General features: G+C 39.4%; 1 protein-coding gene across 3 annotated transcripts; it reads right to left on the reverse strand.

Annotated features, from left to right (window-relative positions):
- Positions 1-406: 406 nt before the first annotated feature.
- On the reverse strand, positions 407-24803 carry kdm5c (lysine demethylase 5C). 3 transcript variants are annotated; one of them, XM_079636436.1, is made up of 28 exons: positions 24326-24799; positions 22358-22508; positions 21968-22045; positions 21729-21851; positions 21383-21553; positions 20049-20183; positions 17983-18039; positions 16103-16223; positions 15720-15961; positions 13868-14026; positions 13565-13684; positions 13284-13442; positions 13017-13198; positions 12289-12451; positions 10465-10584; positions 10151-10345; positions 9327-9508; positions 9114-9238; positions 7159-7391; positions 6668-7053; positions 6444-6582; positions 6119-6298; positions 5402-5524; positions 3388-4149; positions 3241-3292; positions 2958-3157; positions 1411-1576; positions 407-1327 (listed from the first exon to the last, which is right to left on the reverse strand). In XM_079636436.1, exons 2-28 carry the CDS (start codon positions 22502-22504, stop codon positions 1308-1310), a joined length of 4740 nt encoding a protein of 1579 aa, XP_079492562.1. In that variant the 5' UTR covers positions 22505-22508; positions 24326-24799; the 3' UTR covers positions 407-1307. The 3 variants fall into 3 exon arrangements, with proteins under 3 accessions (XP_079492562.1, XP_079492561.1, XP_079492563.1); XM_079636435.1 differs by lacking the exon at positions 24326-24799 and adding an exon at positions 24059-24081; XM_079636437.1 differs by lacking the exon at positions 17983-18039 and having other exon boundaries at positions 24326-24803.
- Positions 24804-27071: the final 2268 nt, after the last annotated feature.

Here is a 27071-nt window from a genome sequence, read left to right on the forward strand (position 1 = left end):
GGGGTACATTTACATGACAACGATGTTCTTAAAACAGAAGTGTCTCGTTTGCGTTTTAGACAACATTGTCATAATGATCCCAGTTCACACTGATCTGTGAAAATGACTAAAAATACTGTATTATTTATGCCAGGCCAGTAGGTGGCAATGTCACTCTGTAAAAAAACACGACGCTGCTATAGATTGAACACGTAATACGCATGCGCAGGATGTTACAGTTTTCACAAATTTGTGTTTCTGTAGTTTACACCGAGACAATTACAACATCGTTTTCAAAAGGTCCCCAAAACGACATTGAAAAAATGTATGCGTTTTGGCCGTTCATTTTTCCATTTTTAGTGGAAAGCGGTGTCATGTAAACGACCCAGCGGCTACCACCATAAAAGTAATTAAACAGATTCCTAAAACAATTCTAAACTTTTATTTTCTAACAAGAGTGAAAAGAAACAAAGGCAACATTTAAATGAAAATGTTTATACACAAACTCACGACAATGCGTGTCTGCAATACCAATAATAATAATAATATAATAATAAGAATTAGAACCCCAGCAACAATAGAAGATGGAAATAAAGGGAGTTAAAGTGAGATTTTGTACAGTTCTGTGGAGAGGAAGAGGGGAAGAGAGCAGGTAGCTTAAAAGAGACAACAGTATCACTGAAAGGAAATGACAATGAAGACAGTAAAACTCAGAGGAAAAGAAAGAAAGGACTATGCAGTAACCTATCTTAGGAAAAGTAGCACCAGAACGTAAATGCCTTTGTTTTTTCCATCACACTTTCAAAATATTGTACTAGTTTTATTCACAATGTCGAGTCTCCCTGACAAAATGTGAGACTCGGTACAAAAAGAATACAGGTGTCATCATGGCAGCGATACCAGTCCTCTGATAAACGCCCCTCCTTTGCCTGGCCGTCAAGTGTGTGTGTGTGTGTGTGTGTGTGTGTGTGTATGTGAATACCTGGACAAGTCGTATTATGCAGCACATGGCATTTGCGTTAAGAACAGTTTGGTACATCAATATTGTAAAGACAGCTTAACTGCAGGGCGAAACCCATTTTCTCCTTCCTCTAAGAGAACAGAGACCTGCAGCCCGTGTCAGTGAACTGTTCAGGATGAGGTGTGGACAGAGGCCAACGGGAAGAAAAACAGGAAAAAGTGCAGCGGTTAGTATGGTGGGGAGCGTCCATTTGATGGGTTGAAAAGAAGAATTAATGTGAGCTTATTATGTGAGGAAATGAGCCTGAGCCCTGTGTTTTTCTGTCTCTGTGGTTCTCCTCTCAATCGCCATCTGCCCCTCCACAGCTTCAGGAAAACATCACCAGATCTGCAAGACAACAGCAAGTCCGTTAGTTTCTGATAGTCCTCACGAATAAAACGTGTGCTTGCAGTTTGATTTTGAGTGGGTACCTCTGTGTGGATTTGTGGGCGGTGTGTGACTGACAGGTCTAGTCTTCTTGCATTCAGAAGCCTCTGTGGATTTAGGCCCGCCTTCAGTTTTCTGGCTCTTTCTCTTCCTCTTGGTGTCCTTTGACTTGTTGCCACGACCTGAGCTTCTCTGCTCCTGCAGCTCAATCTGATTCACACACACACACACAAAAAAAGTCAAGTCTGATTATGAGGGGCCCAAAATGGCAGAAAAAGAAACATTTCTGCATTAAGACAGACAGAAAACCACATTGAGCAGCTTGAAAAAAAGATTGACAAATATCTACAATAGTGAATCCAACTCTGATAGCTATAGTGTTGCTTAACGCCAGATACCCACTGCATGATTATCAAAGTCGTTGGATCACTGTTCTTCTCACAGTACACGACTGTCTGGGCTAAAATTTAGTTGCTGTTGTGTACACATTACACGACGATTACAGATTTCAATAGGAAGAATCGCTAAAAACGGTCTGGTGTACATTTCACAACCAAACCTACGCGGGAATAAATACAGGAAATAATGTAACATCGCGCGTGAGACTGGATTTCTTCTTGTTAAAATTATGGATGCAAAAAAGAGCCGATTTGGAGTGAATGAAAAACAAACTTTCCCTTGCCCTGTATTTTGTGTGTACCCTGCATAAATATGGCAAGGTAACTGGAATTAAATATATTTGTCAATGTGGACAACGGCGCTTTCAAACACACAGCCTTCACAAAATGTTACATGACTTCTAAACAGAAAAATACAGCTACAACCGGATTCATGATCTAAATGCAAATCAACTCAAATTTACCAGCTAAGGAGTTTGACAGCCGTCAAAGTTATGGCCAAAAGCTTCTTTTTTTTTCCCCGAGGCTAGCATATTTTTCTAATTGTTTTCAATGACAGCAGCGAGATGAGGCGCTGAGCGATTGCTGTTTTTTACCGGTCACCGAGAGTTGAAGAATGTTCAACTTTGGGTAAAATGCAGCACTCATCACTGTCACTTTTTGAAATGTGAAAAGGACACGAAAAGAAAAATAATGAAATGGTAGGGAAATCAAATGTAAAGCGAAGAAAAAAAAAAAAAAAATGTTTTATAGGCGAAAAAAAAGAAAAATAATTGACAGGAATAATTAGGGAAAAAGAAAGAATGGACAAAGAAATTTAAATAATATAATGAAAGGGAGATGCAATGGAAAAGAAAAGAGTAAGAAATAAGACAAAAAAAGGGAGGAAAGGTAAAACAAAAGGAGAAAAAAGAAAAGCCGTTGGCTGATGTAAATAACGATCACTTAAAGCTGCAGTCTGTAACTTGTGGCGCTCTAGCGGTTAATAAACAGAACTGCATGCTTCTTGCGGAAGAACATTGTAGCTGGAGCTACTTCTCTCTGTTTAAGTCTATGACGAGTCACACGGGTACAGGGCTACTTTGATTTCGATTAGTGACATTACATATACTGCTTACAAATGGAACAATTATGAGGTAACAAAAACGGTCCTCAAAGCACACATCTGGTGATCTGAAACACTCTTCCCTCACCTGTATGAGTGTCTGCAGAGCATCATGGGGCGGCTGTGATGCCGCTTGTAGGATCCTGTAAATGGTGTGTGTCTGGTCAAGCGTGACCTCTAGCAGGTCCCCTTCTAGCTGAAGCTCCTCCAGCTGTTCTCTAGTGGATGTGCTCAGCTCGATCACCGGCCCTTTAAGACATGACACTAGTGACGACAGAGACTCCACCCCTTAACAAGAGAGAAGAGCCAATGGGTTAAAATTGAATTTAAGCGTGATTACTCATATCAGGGAGGCTAGTGAACAAACAAACCTGTAACATCATGAGTGCTTGACTTCCTGGCAATTCCATTCTCACAGCCAGACTGGACAGGAAGACCAAAAAAAAAGAAGTTTTATAAATATGTTTGCATACTTACATTTGTTTGATTTCATGATTGTTACAACTGCATCTCCTTACCGATGTGCCATTGGCAGCCTTTTCTTCACTCTTTTTTGGCGAGTTAACATCCTCCGTCAGATCGATTACTCCATCTTCCGTTTCCTCAGAGTCAGACAGCACAATTACAGCATCCCCGTTCCATTTCTTTTTCTCCACTGGTTCTTCCTCTTTTATACTGACCATTTCCTTCTTCACCTGTTGCACACTCTCTAGCGCCCTCTGTACTTCTGGAGTGTCTAGTGCCTGTTTGGCTCGACCCTGCCAGTTAATGGCTCTCTCTGTAAGACACTGTAACGCCTCTCCCTCTGGCAGGCGTACAGGTAACCTCTGCAGCGCCACCAGCAGGGCTAGAATGGTTTCTAGCCGTGGCCGCCGGGATCGTTGGCACCGCGGACAGAGGAAACGTGTGTTCCAGTCCCACCAGCAGAGGGGCTTTGTTAGATGTGTGTCGGAGGAGCCCAGCAGTGGTGGAAAGGGCACACAACCTCCGTGGAACCAGTCTTTGCACAGATGGCACCGGTGAAGCAAGGGGTGGGGCGGACCGTTGCACACGCATACTGATTGGCTAGGGTTGAGGGAAGGGGCAGAGCTACCATTCAGCAGTACAGGACTGTCAGAGTCGAGTGGCGTATCTGTCTCCATAGAGTCACTCCTTTCCATCTTGATGCCGTTCTGGTCACCGCTTGCTCCTTTTTCCACACCGGGTTTAGTTAAATTAACCTGCTGAAGACGAAGAAGGGCCTCTTTCTCCAGACGCTCCCCCTCTTTGAATGCCATCACCTGATATTGATAATAAAGTCACATAAATATGCAAAACTCAAGTTACAAAGCCTAGATCATTCTATGTTTTCCCAATCGCAGTGTTCCAAAACCTAGTGAGCGGCCTCAGCATCCTAGAGCCGAAAGTATACATAAGGCCCTTGCACACGGAGTCCGAAATTTTCGCACGTTAAAAAAATTAATACGACCTCACGTTGTGTCAATCAATCTGTCATACATTTCGGATCGTCTTTCGCATCCGTAGCAAGCATTTTGAGAGGCGATTTGACAACTCAGAGCCACCGAATGACGAATTCGAAAAAACACATTAGAAAATTTCTGCATTGCGCTAGTCTCTGAGTTTTTGCAGAACTATGCCCCCTCTGGCGACAAGCGAAACTGCAACCAGAGGTGTGCACCCTCATGGACCACACGCACACGGCACTAGACCAGTTTTCTTTTCTTTGTCTTACGTGGAGTTTGCATTGGGGTTTGGAATGAACTACAAGCCAGTCTCTTTGAGGTTGAATCCATCTTCTATGGAGAATAGCGGCAAATACACATACCCTGCCAGCCATAGCCAGGTGAGCGTGAACGCGCATGACGTCACGCCCAGTCTCAAATTCCGTCCCGAATCCCTCTTATTTATTTTAGTGTACAGGATTTTAGAGGCAATCGCAGTGATCAGAGAAGGGCTCATTTAGCCCATCAGGCAATTGTTTAAGCATTTATGGGTAAGAAAAACTGAATTTTTAACATGAAATGTTGCGCAATGCACCTTTAAGGCTGATTTATACTTCTGCGTCTACACTGTAGGCAACGCGTTGGTTTTAATTTATACTTCTCCATCATTTTCCACGTTGACTCATGCAGAGGGAGCATGTGAAACCCGATGGAGGGGTTTTAGCAGACCAATCACAGCGCTTCTGTCCACGTAGAATTGCCGCGTTGTTACATTTTTGGAGAGGTGCACGTCAGGGTACGCCGAAGGGTACGCGCGCTGAACACAGCCTACGACGTAGCTAGTTTGTCGCAGAAGTATAAATTGGGCTTTAGTCTTAACTGTCCTGCCACCAAAGATGTCTCGTTTTGGCCATAATTTAAGTTATTAACCTTTTAGAGTAGCCTTTGCATCTGAGGTGTACTTATGCCTTAAAATACTACATCTGTAGCCCGCTCACTAGGTTTCAGAACATAATTTTGGCCATACACAAGAGTCAGACAAACTGGTAGTCTGATGTATGAACACACTCAAAAGGTAACAGTAACTCACGATAGCTCCTGGGTCTCGAAGGTCCTGAGCAGTGAGGCCTAATACATTGACATCAGAATCTGCTTCTGTACCCAATGAGTTCTCCTCCCTCTTCTTGCTCTTCTCAACACATGGGCACAACACCTGCACAGAGGTGAGGGGTAAAACATTGTTGTGTAAAACAAAATAATGACTTTCTGGAAAAGTTTGCTTCGCTACCATTGGTCCATGAATATTAGGTAGGTGTGCTCTGGGGCTCCACTTTCTTTGACGTGAATATCTTCAACAGTTCATTTATTCTGTTCAGTCCGTTTAGGTCAGACGCCCGTGAGTAAAAATATTATCACACTTGTAATTCTAATTGACAGCAACACTGAAAATGTTTTGTTTTTCATATTTAATACTGTAAAGCTGTTGCTTTAAAGCAATCTATTGTATAAAGTGCTCTATAAATAAATGTGATGTGACGACTGGAGTACCAAATTGCAGTGCTGGTGCAAACATCCACATACCTATGATCAGATGCTTTCTTAAATCCATAAGGAAAACGACAGTTATTTTTTGATTGAGAGGAAAGTGTGTAGCACAAATTTACATATTCATCTAAATGCCATTCCCAGCAACGTAGGCAGCATCGGGGTGTTCGCTAAAAATATACCACTTCTCAGGTATTTCAAACTGCTTTTCATCTCAAAGCAAAGAACGAAAAGAGCACTTATAAAGCATCAGTGTGTTCACCTCTAGCAGACTGTGCTGGCTGTTCTTCTTCAGGAAGGTTTTGCTGGCTTTCTCTCTCCACGAGTGAGCGCTGGCCACCTGCAGCTCCAGCTGTTTCAGCTCCTCCATCTTCACTGGCAGGTCCCGCCCAATGGCCACCAAACCCTCCAGGTCATCCAGACACGGGTAGTGCTCGCCGTTCTTCTCCGCAAGAGATTAGAGACAGAAGAAACATTCACACTTAAGTCACAACCTTGGGACAACCCTGAATGGCCAAATCATATATTGATTTACCATTATTTCCCACATCAATTCCAGTTTATCAGAATAGGTCAATAATTCATACCTGAATTTCCTCTAGATCAGTGACCCAAGCGCGAGCTCGGCTTAAGCAGGCCTGCAGGGACAGGATGTTGGGCAGCTGCACTGGTATTAGCTGAGCCTCGTTCACGATGGCCTCCAGCGTCGACAGATGGTGTTTCTGCCTGCTCGCAAGAGACAATTGAGAGATGAAAATGGAGGCTGTATTGGTGTGGTGACACATTGCACCCCTCTCTCGAACCATCTCACCTGTCCTCCAGACAGATCTGTGCCTTCTCCTCCCAGCGCTCGGCTATAGTCAGTAGCTCTTGCAGTTCAGCCATGGCAGTCTCCACTGATATGCTCTGTGGTACGTTACAACCCGCCTCCATCAAGTTCCTCAGCACAGCTAGAGTCACCTCGCTCCCCTCTGGCCCTAATGTTCGCCTGACCTCTCCCAGCCAGCGACCCTGCTCCTGAAGCCCGCTCAGGAGCTCACATGCCGGGGCAATAACGAGCAACGACGCTCCCTCCTCCAGCAAGGCCTGGATCTCGGCGGCCGGGGGCAGAGGAGAGTCCTGCTTCCACTCGCCCTTGGCGCTGTTAACCAGAGCTTGAGCACGGGAATCAAACTCCTCTATCTTCTGCAATAACGCCTAGAAATGACAAGATGTGGTTACACTGATGGCTAATGCATGCGGCTGACACCTATTAGGCTAATGTGTTATACGACATATCCTTGGCCTATATCCCCTCCTTACCTGCACTTCCTCCTGGGGTTTCATAACACAGGGCAGGTTCTGCATGGTGTCCACCAACGTCCTCAGCTCCTCCAGACTCATTCTACTGCTCTGGCTGTTGCTGAGGAGCTCTGTGCTTCTGCTCTCACACTTGTTTATGTCTGTGAGGACTGTGTTGAGGCGCTGGAGCAGCTCATTATTGGGGAACTTCTTGTCAGCTGCCTCTTCTTTTAGAACCTCCAGTTCTTTAATGTCTAAAGAGAGAAGAAAAACATGCATTTGGGTTTTAGGGTTTTTTTAAGCAATGAATTTGCATAACTTTTCCAGTTGTTCTTTATTTTGAGTAAATCTGTTTTTAAAGGCGTGGTTGAGTATGATTTCACTTTTCTAACTTTAGTTAGTGTGTAATGTTGCTGTTTGAGCATAAACAACATCTGCAAAGTTACAACGTTTAAAGTTCAAAGCAAAGGAAGATATTTGCTTTTAAAGAAAAGGACTACAACAAACGGCTGGTAGGGACTACACGACATTCCTCCCGGGTTAGTGACATCATCAACCCTAAAATGTACATAAACACCACCCCCGGGAACATGCAGTCCATGTTGAGAAGAGGAAAAGTTGTTGTTTAAGAGTACATTTGTGAGTCAGCTCAAACTTTAGCATCCATCTTTTCACATGCAATAGAAAGTCACTCTGTGTGCATCTCACAACAGTTCCTATTCGAGCGATTTACAGATTACCATGACAGAATACCCTATTTGAAGATAGTTAACTCCACTAGCCTCTCCCTATGGAGGATCCCTTTACCACTCTACAGATAAAGCATTGTGGAAAATTCGCGTATCTACCCTGTAGTGATAAAATAAAATAAAATTCTGTATCAAATTTATAGGCAGTTTGTTTAGGCTTGGTTTGTAGGGAATTACAAACATGCGCACATATATTAAAACGCACATAACTATAGAATTAATTCTTGATGCGCACGTGAGCGCCATCAGCGTTTATCACAGGTTTGCGTTTAAAGTCCGTGTAGAGAGAACTGTGTCGTCTTAGCGGCCCCTAATTTAATAACAAATTATCCTTTCGACGAAAGTGAATCAATCAAAACTAACTTTAGCTGGAAAATAACATTATTCAAGAACTGCTATAAAAGCCAAAACAATCTGTTACCTTAAATTATACGTTTATCACTGTAAAGCAGCTTTGAAACAATCTACATTGTTAAAAGCGCTATATAAATGAAGATGACTTGACTTGACACATCAGCAACATAAATTCATCAACTAACCATTCAGAGACGTTCTGATGCATTCTACATGTTGTCACTTCTTCTTGAGTCTCCACATCTTTGTCTGACTCCGTTTTAACATTAAAGGCAGAACAGTTTCTGTCATTGTAGTGTGTCTGCACAAGGTAATCGGAGCTGCTAACACACGAGCTCATTTGCATTTAAAGGGCCAGGCACAAAACGGTAAATTTTTGCAAACCCTCAAAAAGTGACAACTTTTACATGCTATATAAAAATATCTGTGGGGTATTTTGTGCTAAAACTTCACACACATACTCTGGGGACATCAGAGATTTATTTTACATCTCGTGAAAATTTGGCATTTTACCACCCCTTTAAAAAAAAAAATCCTAATACTTAATCCTTCTCCTATATTTTTTCTACTCCCAATTTCTACCTATTAAAATAACTTAGAACTTGACAGAACTAGAAAAATGTATATTCATTATCAACATGACGATAGTGTTTTAAGATGTATTAAATAACATGATTTTTCCAGGTCTAGAAATCACACTTTTAAAACACTTTCTTGAGGCCCCCTTTGGACGTTTGCTCCAGGTTCCTGGTTGAGATCCACTGGTCTAATGGATGGTTAGACTACACAATGATGGACTTTGACATCCCCAGTCGGACTAATAAGAACTATTCGCAAATGCCGTGAGATAGTTGCCAACGGGAATGCAGTTACCTATTTTGTTGCCGCCTTCCTGTTCTAGAGCTTCCTTCACTCGGTTGGCCCATGAGTCAAAAGACTCAGCGCGAACTTTCAGCCGATGCAACATGGCCAAGAGTTCGTCCAGAGTATAGCGATACCTATAAAGAGGAAGGACCGTAAGACACTCTGGATACCAAGAATGTCATTATTAAGAAGAACTCACAGACAGGCACAGGACTGGTTTACCTGAGGTAGAGTTTTTCACTGGGGCAAGTGCAGAGGTCCTGTGCATGGTAGAGGCAGACAAGACGCTCTGGGCAGTTCGAACATGCCAGGGCCGAGAGGAAGCAGGTGGTTTTACATTTGTCACACTGCCTTTCATCATCAGGCAGTAACTCGAAGGCCTCCCTTTCAGCTTCCTTAATGCCCTGAGAGATGACACCACAATACAAAAAGCCAGCAACTTAATTTATTTGTGCGTGTTTGTGAGTGATGGTGGTTTTAATCAAAGAGCAGCTGTTAGGTGTACTTATGCATTTAGGCCATTGCCATTGGTCTGATTCAAAACCTAGCAAGATGATAACTTAGCATTTTGGGCAGGTTAATTATAAACAATACAGGAGCATTTTAACAAAAACACATTAGAAGGTGAATAAACTGGGGACAGACAATTATGCAACCATTTCATCATTAACAGCACAAAACAGAACTACTTATTATCAAGCAACCTATTTACTGTGGAAAAACACCTGTTAAAATGAACCCCATAAACTAAATAGTCTATAAACACAAACTATGGTTAATTTAATAACTTCAATTTATTAAATTCTAATTATATCATTTATTACATTATAATATTTCATTTTTAATTATCTTATACTTAATTATTGTATTTTTAATCATATTTGGATCAGTGGTAGACTTCCGTCACTCTGCTGTGTTTTACTTCCTGTTGTATATTTTTATACTCGATTCAAATCGCTAGATCTTTTTTTGATATTTGTAACCAATCAGTGTCTTTGCCCAGATGTTTACCCTCATTCTGCAAACAAATCATCCCACGCACTTACCCTTTCCAGCAGGCTTTTGCGTAGTTTTCTCTCCTCTTGTACAATGATGAACATCTCTCTGTGTGTGGCGGCGGCCAGGTTCAGATCCAGCTTCTCTGGGCAGGCCGCCATCTTGCAGGTGAGCTCCTCATGAGAGAACACACAGTAGCGCCTCAGCCACCGGTAATGCTCTATACATGAGCGCCCTGTGGGCAGCTAGCACAGAGACAGGAAGAGCAACAGCCTCAGAAACACACAACTGCTAAAGTATATTTAAAAGGTAGTTCTTCAAAGATCTAAATCAAGGAGTATTTATGTGTGCTGTATTTCTTTACCCAGTCTGCAGTGCAGAAGTTGACTGCTTCTGCAAAGTTATATCCCTGATTGAAACCGCTGTGATAAGCTCGTGGAAAAGTGATGACGAACTCCCCAGCACACTGATTGGTCCGAACCACCTGTCAATCAAAAGATGAATTATGGCCAATTAATAGTTTTCACATGATATCACACCCTTATAAGAACACCCACCTGGAGGGCAAAACAAGGCTTTTTTCCATTGCCCACAAGTTATATTTACCAGGTTTGTACTGAGCACTAATGTAGTAAGACAGTGATATTAAAAGAACAAATTCAATATAGACCTTATTAATGCATACTATGTACAGGAAAGCAGACGAACCTAAAAATATAAGCGTAATGCGCAGTTTCTTGTTAAGCGTTTTTAAATAGAAAACCATTATAAAGAAAGACCTCAACCATATAGCGTGTTGCATGTGAATTTTTAGTGATTGAAATACTGCAGCGGATGCTTAATATGGATCATACCAAACTTGCATTTTGTTCACATATTCTTGTTTTTCTACTGTTGAGAGGTGATCTAAATATTTGCTGCTTGTAACAGATGGAAATTTGACAGCTTTGTGCTGCAGTTCTATGGTTGTTGTGCCACGTCAGTCACCTGACTGAAAACAATGAATTGAGATCAGTGTTTTGAACGCCCATTGACAAAGCATGACACAACAACAACAAAACTATTCACATGGAACTCACAAATTTTTGTATATATAAAATATATATTTTTCCCTCTTCAGGACACACATACATATATATATATATAAATATATATATTAGGGGTGTAACGTTTCACAAAATTCACGGTTCGATACGACACAGTGGTGTCACGGTTCGGTATGTTTTCGATATAGTGAAAAGAAAGAAATGCCAAAGACTTGATTTTTAATCTATTTAAAAAAAAATATATATATATATATATATATATATATATGTTTAAATAATGGTGAGTTTTCCTACATCTTGAAACTTTTAGTTTTATAAATGGGGGTAATCTTTGAAGGATGAACAAATAATGTTTTGGTCATCACATTAAAAATAACATTATAAGATAATATTTGAGTTTTGAAGTGCTGGAAAAAGATGTGTGAAGTACTTGAAAGCATTTTACTATTCCTGCCAAACTTCCATGGTTACAGTTAGTGTTACTACATTAAATCCATGGTGAATGTTGCTGCTTTGTGGACTTAAAGCATAGAACTAGTTCATTCACAGCATAATGTTTCTCCTGGTTTCCACGTCAGCGCTGTTTGATATAATAGAGATCTACGGTTAATAACGGAGAAATTTGAATGCTTCTCACTAGATCTCGCAGCGATGTTATTACTTCAGTGGTGAATTCAAATGCTTTCTTTACTGGATCTCTTATAGCACTGTGTAGTAACAGTGTCGCTTGATCAAGATCGGCTCGCGCCAACGCGCTGCACTGACATTGGTCCAAACTGATAAACGGTCCATGAAGCACGAAAAAATGAGTAGCGCAGTATCATTCCGCTTGTTGGGCAACGTTGTGGTGTCAGCGCGACTGCTAACAAAATTTTGGTCGCACCGAACCGAGAGACTCGTACCGAACGGTTCAATACGAATATGTGTATCGTTACACCCATTATATATATATATATATATATATATATATATATATATATCCTAAAAGACATATCAACTCACCAAAAATAGCTTTTATAGAATTTCATTGGGTTTTTTAATTCAGGCCTCATGACACATTCTTAAATTAGTGGCTTAATACAAACTCATTACCTTAAATACACTAATGATAATGAGTATGTGGGAATGTGTGTATTACAAACCGGCACTCCGTGACTCATGAGTATATTCGGGTTCATGATGGTGACAAGCTGGTGGAGCAGGTCTGGCTGAAACTCGAAGAGCTCAGGTGTGAGTTTCTTCATCACCTCCTCTAACTTCTCTGCAGATGATGATGGCACACCATACCATGTCTTGGGCTCACCCCTAAAGAGAAATTGACAATACACACAAACGTGGTCACTAAACATGACTTCCCAAAAAATTGTACAATTAAAAGAAAAGACAAAGAAGTTGAAGATATTTTAGTTTTTAACATTATCTACATTATTAAATTCTATACATTCCTGGGATAGCTAAGCTGCATTTTCAGCAGTCTTCAGTGTCACATGATCCTTTAGAAATTATTCTAATATGCCAATTTGTTTCTCAAGAAACATTTATTATCATCAATGTTAAAAACAGTTGTGCTGCTTAATATTTTTGTGGATATTTTTTTCAGGATTCTATGATGATTAGAAAAGAACAGCATTTATTTGAAATATAAATCTTTTGTAACATTACACATGTTGCTGTCACTTTTGATCCATTTAATGTATCACTGCTGAATAAAAATCTAAATTTCTTAAAATCTTATTGACCTCAAACATTTTAACCGTAGTATATCATCTTAAAGTGTTTATAAAACCGTGTACATTTACCAGAGCTGCTCCATTGAAGGAGCCGAAAGATGCTACATAGTATATAACATAAAAGCCTCTTTATGCATTACCAGTGTAAATAGTTGATAGAGTAACTCCAGTGGTCCTCTATGTGCCAACAGAAAGCGGAGAAAACCATGCCCACATACAGCCATGGCACCTTCATGCCTGAGATATCTGCATTAATGTGGCACAATACTGACTGCTCCAACACTGGCATAACGTTCAGATTCCATCCGCTGCGGGCATATTCCTGCAATAGGAACAGGATGGAGAGCTTAATTTGCTCTTCTTGACCAAAACATTGAAAAATGAAAAGGGGAACAAAAATTACAAACCTCTTCCTCGTCTGTTAAGTGTCTCTTGCCGTTGTTAACGGGAAAACCACTACCAAATTCCTTTGAGTGAATGTCTGCACCATATTCTACAGTAACGTCCTCTTCAATACTACTAACCAACCTCCAAAACTCCTTTTCGACCAGCTCTGTGGGCACCATCTAAAAAACACACACACCGAGATAAGTAAAGGACCAATTTAGTGTCAATGAAACGACTCATACTTGTGCATTAAGTGTCTGTGTGGTCTCAAGATTGAGTGAGGTGAGGGAAAAACACTCACATGAACAGGCATGTTGAAGTAGTCGGCTTTAAAAGTGTCGGCCATCTCACCGAAGCTCTGTAACGTATACTCTCGCGTGGCCTGCTCGAAACCAAACGCCTCAGCTGGCTTTTTACACTCCTACATAAAGAAAACACACATTTAACGTTGATTTCTATACCAAGAAAAATAAGCAGTAAAAATTAAAATAGATCAACAGTCAGTCACTTAAAAAGCTTAAACATATGCAATAGCCTAAAATAATTCGGTAGTATTTTTTCTACCAGAATAAAGCAAGTTTTATTTCCATCTGGTCTCGCTCACCTCTGCTATACATTTGGGACAGCGCCAGTTGCCCTTGGGTGGGTCTGTGAGAGGAGGTATCAGGCAGAACGTGTGATAATTATCATCACACCCATCACAGAGCAGCAACTTCTCGTCCTCGTCCCCGCGTCCGCACATCCGACACACAAACGAGTCCATCTGGCAGAGATTTCAGTTAGTGCATGCAAAAGATCACATCCTTTAGTCTGAAGTTAGTCAAATCAAACATGTTGGTTTATCTTGAAATAACATCTGGTTTGGATTGGAAATAGGGCTGTCACTTTACGTTCGAAAATCAATTGCTCAATCGATCGGGACCAACCAATACAAGTTTGGAAAACGATGCGCGTCCAGCTCGTCACGATACGGCCGCGGCGAACGCGCGTCACAGCAACTGCAGGCTCTGACAAACACACATAACGTAACGGCCAGCCACCTAGTTTTAAGTAGTGTTCATGACATGAATGTTAATATGCCTTTAAGATGACTTCTATGGCGTAAGTTATTGTATGCGTGCTGTTCTTATGTGAGTGCGCACACACAGTGAGAGTGAGAATGTTCGCGCAAAGAGGAAAATGACCGCTCTACTGCTGACTGCCGTTTTATTATAATGCGTTTACTTGCACTTTGATTTGTAGCGTGTTTGAGAGCGTTTTCTTTTCACTGTTAACATTCACTCTTTGACATGTGAAGAGTGTGCTTATCTGAGAGGAAACATCTATTAAAGACTCGTGGAACTACCAGTTCGTTTGCACCGTCTTTCCTATTCTTCATCAAACTCTCTGACAGACGTTACAATAACAGCAAATTATACTTCTGCATAATGTGTCTCCTTTTACAACAAAAATGTGAATTCTGCCTGTATTCAGACAGTCTCATGCATACAGATACAGATTCAGGCTACAATCGCCTACATAGACGAAATTTGTTTGCCATTTCTAATCGTAAACACAGCCACGTTGAAGCCTGCAGTAATGTTTTTCATTGATGTTATGGCAGTCCACTTTGCTTATAGTTTTTCGAGAATGTTGCACTCCTGTTTGTCATTGTGCACGAAACTTCACGGCAATAAATCATCAGAAATATTGCTGACTTGTGCGCGTCTCAAGCGCCCTCATTACGTTCGTCCTAATGCCTGTTAGTTGTCTGTATATTTGGCGTTGAAAATGGAAAATAGATTTTACAATCGATTCAATGAACACTTGTCTCAAAAATCAAACAGGATTTTTTTCACAAAAGTGACAGCCCTAATTGAAAATTATCTAAATTATCACTACTGTTGATGCAAAAGACATGCATGACATACTTGGCACACACTAGGTAGGGTTACATATACTAATTTTTATCATATTTGTTTACATGTGTATTACATGTACTCCAAACAAAACTTCAGCACAGTCGCTACATTCAGAACTGGATAAAGCCAGTGCCAATAATGTCACGGGAGCTACCATGAGTTTGATTAATTTTTGCCATGCTGTCAGCGTTCTTTTTAGATAAGTCAGAAAAGCTTTTTAAGCAAATATATAGTAAATATCCTTCACTGACCAGTTTGTCAGATGTAAATGTAAACATTTTTACTTTTATAAGACATAAAACGTATGTAAACATACACAATACAAGGTACTTTTGAATCCTAATAAGAAATTAGTCAGATTCAAGCGTTTACATGGTTATTTTTTTTTTTATCAGCTCTACACTGCCTCGTCCAATCAGTTCAAAATTTAAATTGGATCAGGCTTTTCAGTCCGATTCCGCCATCAATCCAATAACTAACAGATTATTTGCTTTCATGATGTACATATAGTCACTGATTCATGTCTCAGAAGCACAAAAGTACTCTCAAACGTACAAACTGTGAGTTGTTGAGGTTGCGTCGGAGTCTCATGGTCATCTTAGTGCAGGGTTCATCGCCGGGGTCATTCGAATCGCCAATGTGACTTTTGTCATCATCAACATCCTCCTTGACGATGAGATTTGGGGGTGGTGGAGGAATGTCTGGATCTGATTTTGTGACCGGCGTCTCTCCTGGTTCATCCTTCACAGATGCAGATGCAACACTGTCCCGCACTATTACCGTCTGCGGCAGTTCATCTAAAGAAAGGGTTTAATTACGGCATATGCACATTTATAAAAGCAAAACCATCTATTAAGGAACTACATTTCAGTACAGCTATTCCTATAATTATGTAATGATGACAAAAATGTGTGTGCATCAAAACTGCAGACACAAACCTTTCTTCCGCGTCTTGTCTCGAGCTACAAGACCCAGCCCCATCATTTTAGGTCCAGCCCCATAGATCTGTAGTTTTTTCAGCTCAGGGTTCTTCTCTATGTCTTCTTCTGTAGGCTCCGGCTAATGGGTGCAAGCGAAAGACTGTGAGTGAACTACAGTGACAGAGGTGACGAAATATCTCAGGTTTTCCTTAACCCGATCTTTATCACAGTATAAAGCTGGTTTAGGATGGAACGTGACTTCCACTAAACACAGCTTTTTCCATGAGGGATCCTTGACTGTTCATGCTATCACGCTATTAACGTTCCACAACTTTTCTCATTGTGGTAAAGCATCAGAAAGATCGGCAAAACATTGTTTCCTCCACTTTCTTAAATAAGTCTTAAAATAATTTGTTGATCAAACTGATTGAAAACCACAGATGTATCGATATAAAGCAAAAATGGTTGACACAGCACTGCAGACTGAAAAACCAAAAGCAAACATGCATGAAGTTAGTTTTGAGCCAGACTTGATTTCTATCAAGAGGTAGAGGTATTCTTTTTATTTATTAATTTAAACAATTAATACTGAATGGCATTTCTAAACAGCTAAGTCTGTTATGAAATGACGACTGCTGAAAGGGCTGGGCAATAAAGCGATGTCTTTATTCAGGTTCAAAATATATCTCTCTATTTAAAAAGTTGAAATACTCTACAGTAAAACTAACTTTAGCTGGAAAATATCTTTATTCAAGAACCGCTATAAGCCAAAACAATATGTTACCTTAAATTATCAGTTTATCACTGTAAAGCTGCTTTGAAACAATCTACATTGTTAAAAGCGCTATATAAATGAAGATGACTTGACTACAGTATTTTGAAATACTTTTTTCAGTCAAAGGAACACCAAAAAGCCCATGTTGCCAAACACATTCAAAATGTGTAATACAAGTAAAAAATATACAGTCAAAATCTACATAAATCAACAAAAAGTTTTCCGCACTGATTTTCCCTAAACAAAACAGCTTTAACATAATAAACGGCAATATTCAAATACATATATTTATACAATACCAATACAGCTAACAAACTTAAGCACAGGGACTTAAGTTCTAAAACTCTTAATTGAAAATAACTATTTAAATTATTAATGAAAAATAGTTGAATGTACCAATTTTAAGTTTAAACAAAATGCCATTAAAATAACTTTCTTAAAGTTCTCATATTTTGAATAACTTATCTAATGACAGTCTAATGAAGTGCAATATTGATTACCAGTATGTGGCTTAATGTTTATATCAGTAAAATCAAAGCAAAAATATTACAAATATTTATAATACCACCCAGCCCTAACTGCTAAATGCCTTAAGTATGCAGAAGCACATGGATATAAGCAGCGTTATGACCAGATTAACGTGTCACGTCAATCACAGCGTTTCTTTATGTTCCGTTCCTGAAACCTGTGTCATCTTAAAGAAAAAAACAAGTTATTTTAAACTTGCTGCAAGATGAACAATATGAACCAGCCATTAAGAGAGCAGCAGTGATAACATGTTATTGCATATCATAGATTAGAAGTAATATGCAGCCCAAAGAGGAGCAACCAGTCCACCACCAGAGGAAATGTAAGCAAGCCAGCATTGCTAAAAGTGTGGCAAGACAAGACAAGCGAAGTGAAATGTGAAAGATGACTGACAGACACTGAGGAAGTTGGAATGGATGCACAAAGAGATAAGCAAAAGCAAGAGCTGAAAGAAAAGAAACAAGAGTGAACGACAGCAAGAGGTCGAACAAGGGTTTTTGGAGAGAATGAGGAAACATTAGCAAAGGAGAAAGAAAGTGAGGGATAGGGAGGATAGGAAAGAACAGAGGGAGCGAGAGAGAGAGCGAGGCAGTACCGAGGAGATGTTCTGAGAGCCAGTTGTAAGAGGGTGGTGAGTTGGATCCTCTGGACCCTGCATGGGGAGACAACAACCAAAACAAAATGGATTCCAGAGAGAGACAGAAGGAAAAAACAACAACCATGTGCGACAGGACCGAGTCAATCTGGGGATAGTAACGTATCAAAAATGTGTGTGGGGGGGTTTATGTCTGAGGTGATTTAAATTTCAGATTTCAGACAAAATATTAAGGGAAAAATCAAGTCAGTATATGTGAAAATGTACAACTGTTCAGCTGCAACAGTTTTCTTTGTTGTATTTGCACATGATTGTTCAAAAGATAAAAAACTTAACCATTTATTTAAAATAAATATGAAAAATATTACATGTATACCAGTGAAAAGTTAGGACACACCAACACGTTCTTTATTATGACTATATTTGACATTTTTAAATAACAGTAGAAAGTCTAAGAGTCTTCACTATGAAATAGCCCAATATATGAAACAAATCAAAACTATGATGTATTGGAGCTTCTTCGACAGCTCTGCACACTCTGACATTCTCTCATTCAACTTTATGAGGTGTCCTGGGATGATTTTATATTTGATTAAAAAGTACCTATGTTGGACTCTTTCTAAGCACTATGCAGGGTCCCAAATACCGGTTATAAAATAATAAATAAGTTACATTTGTAAAGAAATTAATATGTACACACAACTTTTATTTGTCTACAAAACTCATTTGAAACATTCAAGCAATAGGCTTTACTTCAAAAGTTAGGATCTAGAAAAAAATTCAGTTAAGTGTGTCCAACTTTTTCCTGGTAGTTCTTTTGAACTAAGGCGTAAATCAACAGAACAACTGGTTTAGACAAAATATTAAGAGAGGGGAACGGACATTCAAGGAATGGGGGGCAGTCTCATGAAACAATTGTTTAGTGAATCAGAAATTAGTGAGGGAACCACAAAAGGTTTTCGCTCAACTCTAAACCTATGAAGATGTCTGCAGCTGATACTACAGACAAGTTTATTATCGCTAATGCTATGAATCCATTGACCAAGCTAATGTAATGGGCAGGCAAATTAAAAAGCCAAACACCCGCAAAATAAACGCTGGGAAAATGCTGCATCAATGGAAATTATAGGGATGAGCATTGCATTAATATGTAATGAAAATGTATGGTTATGGCCAATGGTTTTAAAGAGACAAAGCGTAATGACAAATGAAAAGCAGAAAGTGATAGAAAGAAGAGAGAGAGGGATGAGGGCAAGATGGACACAATGCTTTTTTTTTTTAAAGCACAGGAAGCAAAGCATGCTGGGAAGTGCCTTGAGAGCATGGTCAGTGCTGATCCAAAAGCGCTCATACATCTCAAAAAAACAGATAAAGCACATATTTCGATGGATCCATTAAGCCCAGGACAGTTATAAGTGTTCAAAAAAAAATTGTAAACACCGCGCGCTGGTGACGCCTGCTGGTCAAACGATATAAAATTACTTGTCAAATAATTAAACATAATGAAACATTAATTTGAGTTGAAATTGTTTTATTAGCATCTAAAGATTGAAGTGATGCATTATGCATATCTAAATTCGCGCCTTCGGTATCTTAGAAATAAAAGATAACAAAAAAAAAGATGCCGCAGCCCGCAGCCAATGAGCCGCCGGCCGGCGGGGGCTGGCTCATATATCATAATACACTGGCTGCTTTTGGCTGCGGCATCTGTTTTTGTTTCTTTTTTTCTAAGATAAAAAGAAACTCAACCTCCACGGACAGTTTTTAATGTTTTATCAAACAAGTTCTATTCAAGATTTTGTATAAGTATAATTTTCGGGACAATTAGGGCCGGATTCGGGACAACAGCTCAGATTTCGGGACTGTCCCGAATTTTTCGGGACATCTGGTCACCCTACTGCACTGGCTTTTTTTTCAAATCCAATTTATCATCAAATACTGTGTGACAAAATTAGGCTAGCTAATGAAGAGATCATTTTATATCACAATACAATTACATACAAACAACAGTTCAATGACGACAAAGTTTTCAAAGTTAACATACACAAACCAGAAACATCACTCACCTCAGGCTGAAGACGATTGGCTCGTCGCCCATAGCTGTTCATCTTGGATGGCGGGACTGATTGGCGGAGAGGAATGGAGTGTGGTTTGTATTCCCGGTCAATCTCATCACTGTCATACGGCCTGGGTTTACATGGCTGGATATGCCGAACACATACGCGTCAACCTTACACTCACAATAAGGGCTGTACGTCTTCTACGACCACATTTATGTGAACCATATTCTGATCCTATTCTGCTTAAAGGCCCGTTCACACCAAGAACAATAACTATAAATATAACCATTTATAAACTATCCTCAGCATCTCCTCTTACTTTTTTTTTTTGGGGGGGGGGGGGTGTAGTGGCCTAATGGTTGTGTCAGACTGCTAACCCAAAGGTTGCGGCTCAATACCGCCAGGAAATGACTGAGGTGCCCTTGAGGAAGGCACCTAACCCCCAATCACTCCCCGGGCGCCACAGCAAAAATGGCTGCCCACTGCTCTGGGTGTGTGTGTCAATGGTTTGAAGAGTGTGGGTTTGTGTTCACTACTCACTTCTAATGTGTGTGCGTTAACTTGGGTTACCATAATTGGCTTTCACATGTCACTATATTAGCGTCTAACACCAGCGGATGACAAAGCGCAGTTTTGTAGTCTGCTGGATTAAATGCTTATGGCGAGCTCTTTAAAGCAGAAACGATTCTGATTGGAAAATAATTGTTCTGCAAGTGATTCCAACGATACCATTTCTCTGTGCCGTTATCGTTATAGTTGTGGTGTAGACTCTTCAATTCCTTTATAATTTAGAAAGATTTTTAGATCTACATCCTTATCGGTATTTCTATAGTTATCATCCTTGTTGTGAACGAGCCTTAAAGATTTATATTTTGTAAAAAACATTGACCTGCACAACACAATATATTCCTGTGCACATATTAAGTATATTCAAATAAACTTGCACATACACAATTTTTCCTGTGATTCGCTTACGTAATTTAGGACAGTAGACAAATAACAAAATGCAGGTTATAACTTTTCTTTTAATAACTAAAAAAAAAATTATCTAGAGCTTTATTTTTCCCAACTGCCCTTAGCAAACAGAATTACCTTTGTTTGAACATGTGCCGAAATAAATTAATGTTCAGTTCAAATGAGGCGTTTACCCAAAATTCAGATCAATACAGGCATGTTATTCAGGTTAATGTATACCTAACGCTCAAATTATCAAATTCTGAATGTTAGAATATCTACGTATGTAAACACTTTCAGAGAAACATTATTTTACTGAAGCTCTTACATAATGTGCACATATTTTCATAAAACAGCCAAACATAAAAAAAGGTAAAACACTGTACCGGTAAACTGGCTCCAGACTGAGACATCTCAAATGGATAGACGATCCTCTCATAGTGGGACCTCAGGAGAGAGCCAATGTTTTTGCCAGGAGGATAACCGAGTTTCTGTGCCACGCGTGCCCAGCGTCTCTCCTTACTCACTGCCTCAAAACCTCCTTCCTCTGTCACAATCTACCACACGGGACATTCAGCATGTAAGTTATGGACATCATTGCCAACCTTCATGTCTTTCCAGTTTATGCTGTTTTAAAGATCAATTATATACACAGGCCCATCTTGTTTGCCTATTATCAATCAAATTACGTTAACCAAATCTGTCAATTCCATAAAAGACTGCAGTATTGACCTTGGCCAAGCCGAACAGATCTAGAATACGTCGTTCTATGTTGGGGATCTTCAGAGAGGATCCCTGGATCTCCCAGAACTTGGCAATTCTGTCCAGATAATTGAGCTTCACTCTTGTCTCAGCCTGAGAAAAAAAATAAAAACAGATGTGTCTCACTGCTTAGTCAAAATAAGAACATGTGGGTCATGCTTCATGGAGTAAGACGGTAGGTGATGAGTTCAACAGGATGCAGCTCTGACCTCAAGCTCGTTGAGCCTCTGAATACGTGGTGTGAAACGGAAACTGTCCACCTCCACGGCAAATGGTGGCTGCCAGTCCTGTAATACAAAGAAAAGTCAGTTTACATGTGAATATTTTCATACTGGCTTAACCATAAAGTGATTGTTCACCCAAAAAAAAAAATCTGCAGCACACAAAAGATGATATTCTGAAGAATGATGGCACCCAAACAGTTTTATTGACCGTTGACTTCCATTCTACGTGCAAAAAAACTTGCTTTTCAAAATATCCCCACAGAACACAGTCAGTCTTGCAAGTTTGGAACCACATATATTCAACAATTTAGTTTTTGTGGGTGAAAAATAACTATCACATAGTAGAAGAAAAAATAAAAAGCATGAGATGATTACGGGAGGCGGGCGAATCTTGCATATTCCAGATTTTTCTGCTATCGGGCGGATTTTGGCGATATATCCCAGTGGATCTGCAAACTCCTCCCATGACGGTTCAAACACTGGACATTCCGGCGGCGGAACAAACTCCTCCCCTCCATCCATCGCTCTGAAAACAAACAATTCAAGTTAAAAGGAAATGCGCAAGTTCACTTAAATCATACACTATATCTTCTAAATCAACAGCAAATACAATCACATTGGCCTTCAACACAAGCAGAATTCATTTCTGTATAAGACAATCACATACATCATTCTTGCTGTTACACTGATGTGAATGTGACATTTTACTGAAATCATTTTATTTTTGAGGTCGAATTGTTTTTATTCACTGTGATACATTTTTCAGCAGTTTTTGCTAATTCGTGTTTTTAAACAACACAATTATCCATGAAAACGTATGCCATATAATTAAAGGTTCAGAGTACGCCATATTGACAGCATCGCTAGATCCACATATACGACCAGCTCAAAGGCAAATGTATCAAAATTAAATTAAATTTAAGAACATAAACGTGGCGAAACAGGTTTTGCATCTATTAAACTAAAGTTAGGGGATGATGCATCCACTGAACTTATCAGGAAGTTTAGCAGACAAAGGAAAAAGTCCTTCCACAAGTACACTGGTCGAAGGAACTGGAGAAAAGAAACTCATTTCTTAGAAGCACATATAGAAATGCACCTTATTTAATTTCTATTCTAACGAAACATCATATTTCTAACTTCAGAAATCCCCTGATTATGACCTTGTCTTCCTCTAATCTCAGACCAGACAAAATGGGGGAGGGAGTGAAACATTGTTCATTTAGGCCTTGCCAGGAAAACACAAATAGCCTGCATCATATATCACCAAAACTGTGCCTTATAAAACAGGAACATGCCTTATATGACACAGGCCTTTCATTTACTACTACTACTTACAAAACCTTGTTTATACTGGTATCTTCCATGTTATGAAAACGACAACAAAAACGGATCACGTGACAAAAATGGTTCACACTTCATTTCCCAACCTAAAAACGATGACATTAATTCTCGTTTTAACGGGTTAATACTGATAAATGAATACATGTAATAAAAAGAACAGGATCTCCACCTGTCTCACTCAAATTATGTCCCACTCAGATTACATAAAGTTTAGCTATTTAAATCAAATAGATGTATTTGACAATGGCGTGACAGACGCCTAGTTACAAATACAATAATGGTGGCAGTCTCTCAAAACAGTTAGCTGCCTACCTAGACAAAAGACATTAGAATTAGACAAAAACACATTAAACGGGCACATATAACGGTCAAAACTGCTTTCTAGGGTACACCGAACACCAGGGTTTGAAAGACAGTCAGAAGCCATAATCCCAAATTTCCTGTAGCTTTAGCCTGCTAAGTTAACCGGCCTCAACTCGCGTGAGATTCGAGAAAAGCTTTTAAATTCACTGATAATAGTAAGAAGACCAAACGAATGTGGTGAATGGACACTTTTTAGACGTATCTGTGAAAATTATGTGTACTTGGAATTTGCTTAGAAAGCAGTTTTATGGAAGTAGCTGGTTAGCTGTCCGGCTAATGATCAAAACAATAAAGCCTCACCATCCGTGTGTCAGTAGACCCGCGACAAATCCAACAAACGATTAATTTGACGATAAAAGTGAAACGAACATCAACATATCCAACAGAATGAACACTTAAATCGATTATAAATCCAGTACGAGGGCCACACATAAGGACTCAACCCCAAGGAATGGCTGAGTTGTGGAAACGCACACCAGGTGAAGATACTTTACTTGTCTTGGGTCGCAGGTATATGATGTGTGACATTTAAATGGACCATCTGATGGTCTATACCAGGTAAAACATAAACACTTGCGCTAAATCGATATAAATTTAGCCATCAGTGCAGGTTGAATCTGAACAACACAGTCTTACATTTTTTTTGCACTTGGTCTGAGTTCTTCTTATTCTTCGGTGTCGCCTGAGCCGGTGTGTTTTATTAATTGTGTCTTTCGGGGTCTTGTATGATGATGATCACGGGGTCTATTGTTCGGCAGAGGGTCAGTCTCTGGGTGGCAGTGGCTCTGCGGCCTCCTCGATCAGCCCATCCCAGCACACACACTCTCATACACTCTCATACACACTCTCTCGGTCGTTTAGAGGGATGATGATCGCGGAGATCTTCTTTTCTACTGACTCCAGAACGTCCCGCGTAAGTTGACGTTTTCTTTATAATAACCACTTCGAGCGCGTGCGCAAAATACACGTTTCCAATGTTTTCTTTCCTCGGCACCTATCCACAGTTCATTCTGTCTGAAATACACGCCATCTTGGTTTCATCACGACCTAAGCACAACTCTCTCAAGATCCATTGATCTCAGTTGGGAAAACACGCACTTGACTGGATGTGAACACGGTCTCATCCCTCCACGCTTCTAGTTACATGTAAACTAGTCCCCTGGACTCGTCCGATTTAATGCAGAAACACGTCAATTATCGTTCTGGATACAACGGCAAATGCCTGCTGGTTTCACAAATACTTTAAAAGTGGACTATATATTTTATAATGTCGAATTGTGAATAGTTGTGTGTTTGTACAAGTGATGCAGGTAGACGAGCGTACGTGACGCGGAGTGATATTTCACCTCTTTCTTGGAGAAGTAGTTCCAGTGAGTAAAATTTGCGCAGAAGAGGTCAAGCGATGTATGCGAAAAACAAATTGGGTAGCGACAACTAGTGGCAAAACATCGAAATAACCCAAAATAAATTATGTCATCATTTACTCATTTCAGTTTGTGGGTTGGGTTGCATTTTCTTGATTTCTCATAATAGATAATGCAGTAGCTATAAATTGTATCAGATTTAGTACACAATCCAAATTATGTTTATTACCCAAACTACATCCCAACTAGGCTATTTGTCTCCTAATTTTTATTTGTCTCCCATAATGTATTTCATGTCTGTTTAATGTATACTTTAATAATAACAATGACAATAATGACTATAACAATTATATGAATAAAAATGTGCTATTAATTAGGTTATTCACAATATGATTATTTTTTTTTTTTACTGTTTTGATAAATATTTATGTTCGATCAGGTCTGTAGAACAATATTTGCCCATCTAAAACTTAAATGTATCAATTAAATTATAGAACTGTGGAAATATAATTTTTAACAACAATTGAATATGTTCAGTAGAACACTAATTTGCTTTGTTCGACATAAGTTCTCATTACACAGTGATTAAACTTGACCATTTTTTGGTCCTGGAATTTTAATGGTGAGTCTGATTGGATCTATTAATCAACTCTTAAAGGGATAGTTCACCCAAAAAATTAAAATTTTTCATAACGTACCCTCATGTTGTTGCACTCTCAGTCACCATTTGCTTTAGTTTTATGGAAAAAAAGGCAATGAAAGTAAATGGTGACTGAGGCTGTCAGTCCCTATATTGTGTTCGACAAAAAAGTCATTGACTGACATTATTTACATTTTTGGGTGAATTATTCCTTTCAAAGATTATGCAGTTCAAAATATATGAAACAAGACACACAACAACAACAACAACAAGTTGTGTCAGGACACTGTATATAATTTTATTCATAATGTTAGGCAATAAATATTCACATCTCTCCGAATTTGCTTAATTTAATATATTATCTGTACACAAATAAGATGACTTCATATATCCTTTTCAAAATTACACTTCAATCTGCTTTGACATACACACTTGTACAAGTTTACAGATAAAATTAATTTTCTCGGATCAAAATAAATATGCAATGATCATCTACATTGAATGCCATCTCCCTACACACACACACACACACACACACACACACACACACACACACACACACACACACACACACACACACACACACACACACACACACACACACACACACACACACACACACACACACACACACACACACACACACACACTTTCCCTGTCTCATTGTCAATATTAAATCACAGTCTATTTACAGTTTGTTACAGAGCTCAGTAAATACAGACATACTCGTGCAAGAAAATTCACAGCAGAAAGACAGACAGTTAATGAAAAATATCATGAAAATCTTGAAATAAACTAAATGCAATTAATAAGTTAGGTATTTCTAATCTTTATATTCTGTCCCATCTCATATTGATATCCGGCCATGGAATATATGTAAATGCCCCATTTTCCACCATTATTTAGTATTGTGCAGTGCTGATCACATGTAAATAGCATATGCAGGAGCACATAGAAAGAGATGGCGATCTGAAAAGGTGGTCATAAATATCTTACACACAATAACTGAGCATCACATCAAAACAAATAATACTGAGCGTCTGCATTAAGCCCAGTCCAGAAATATATAACAGCACTTTAGATCACGTTATGCATCCACACAAACAGAAACTTCAAGCAGTACTTACACTAAGGCCTTACTTAAGGATAAGTTACCTTGATTTCTCGTACAGGTAAACTAAAATCCTTGAATTAATGTGATCATTTATTTATACAGGTTCCTTCATATTCCTCCTCTCCTTCATTAATCATACAGAGGAAAAAAGAGGAATGTTATTGAAGTATGACTGGTGCTATATTGTTAGAATAGGCTAAATCAAAAACATCATGACCGGTACATAACTTCTGTTTAAAAAAAACAAAAACAAAAAACATACGA

Source organism: Phoxinus phoxinus (genome assembly GCF_949152265.1).
Source record: "Phoxinus phoxinus genome assembly, chromosome: 15".
Lineage (NCBI taxonomy): Eukaryota > Metazoa > Chordata > Actinopteri > Cypriniformes > Leuciscidae > Phoxinus > Phoxinus phoxinus.

Excerpts from the sequence above, each read along its gene's own strand:
- kdm5c (XM_079636435.1), bottom strand. Across the intron at positions 12,452-13,016 it reads TCTATCAACTATTTACACTG|GGGTGAGCCCAAGACATGGT; the intron begins GTAATGCATAAA and ends ATTTCTCTTTAG. Across the intron at positions 9,239-9,326 it reads AGTGAAAAACTCTACCTCAG|GTATCGCTATACTCTGGACG; the intron begins GTAAACCAGTCC and ends TCCTCTTTATAG.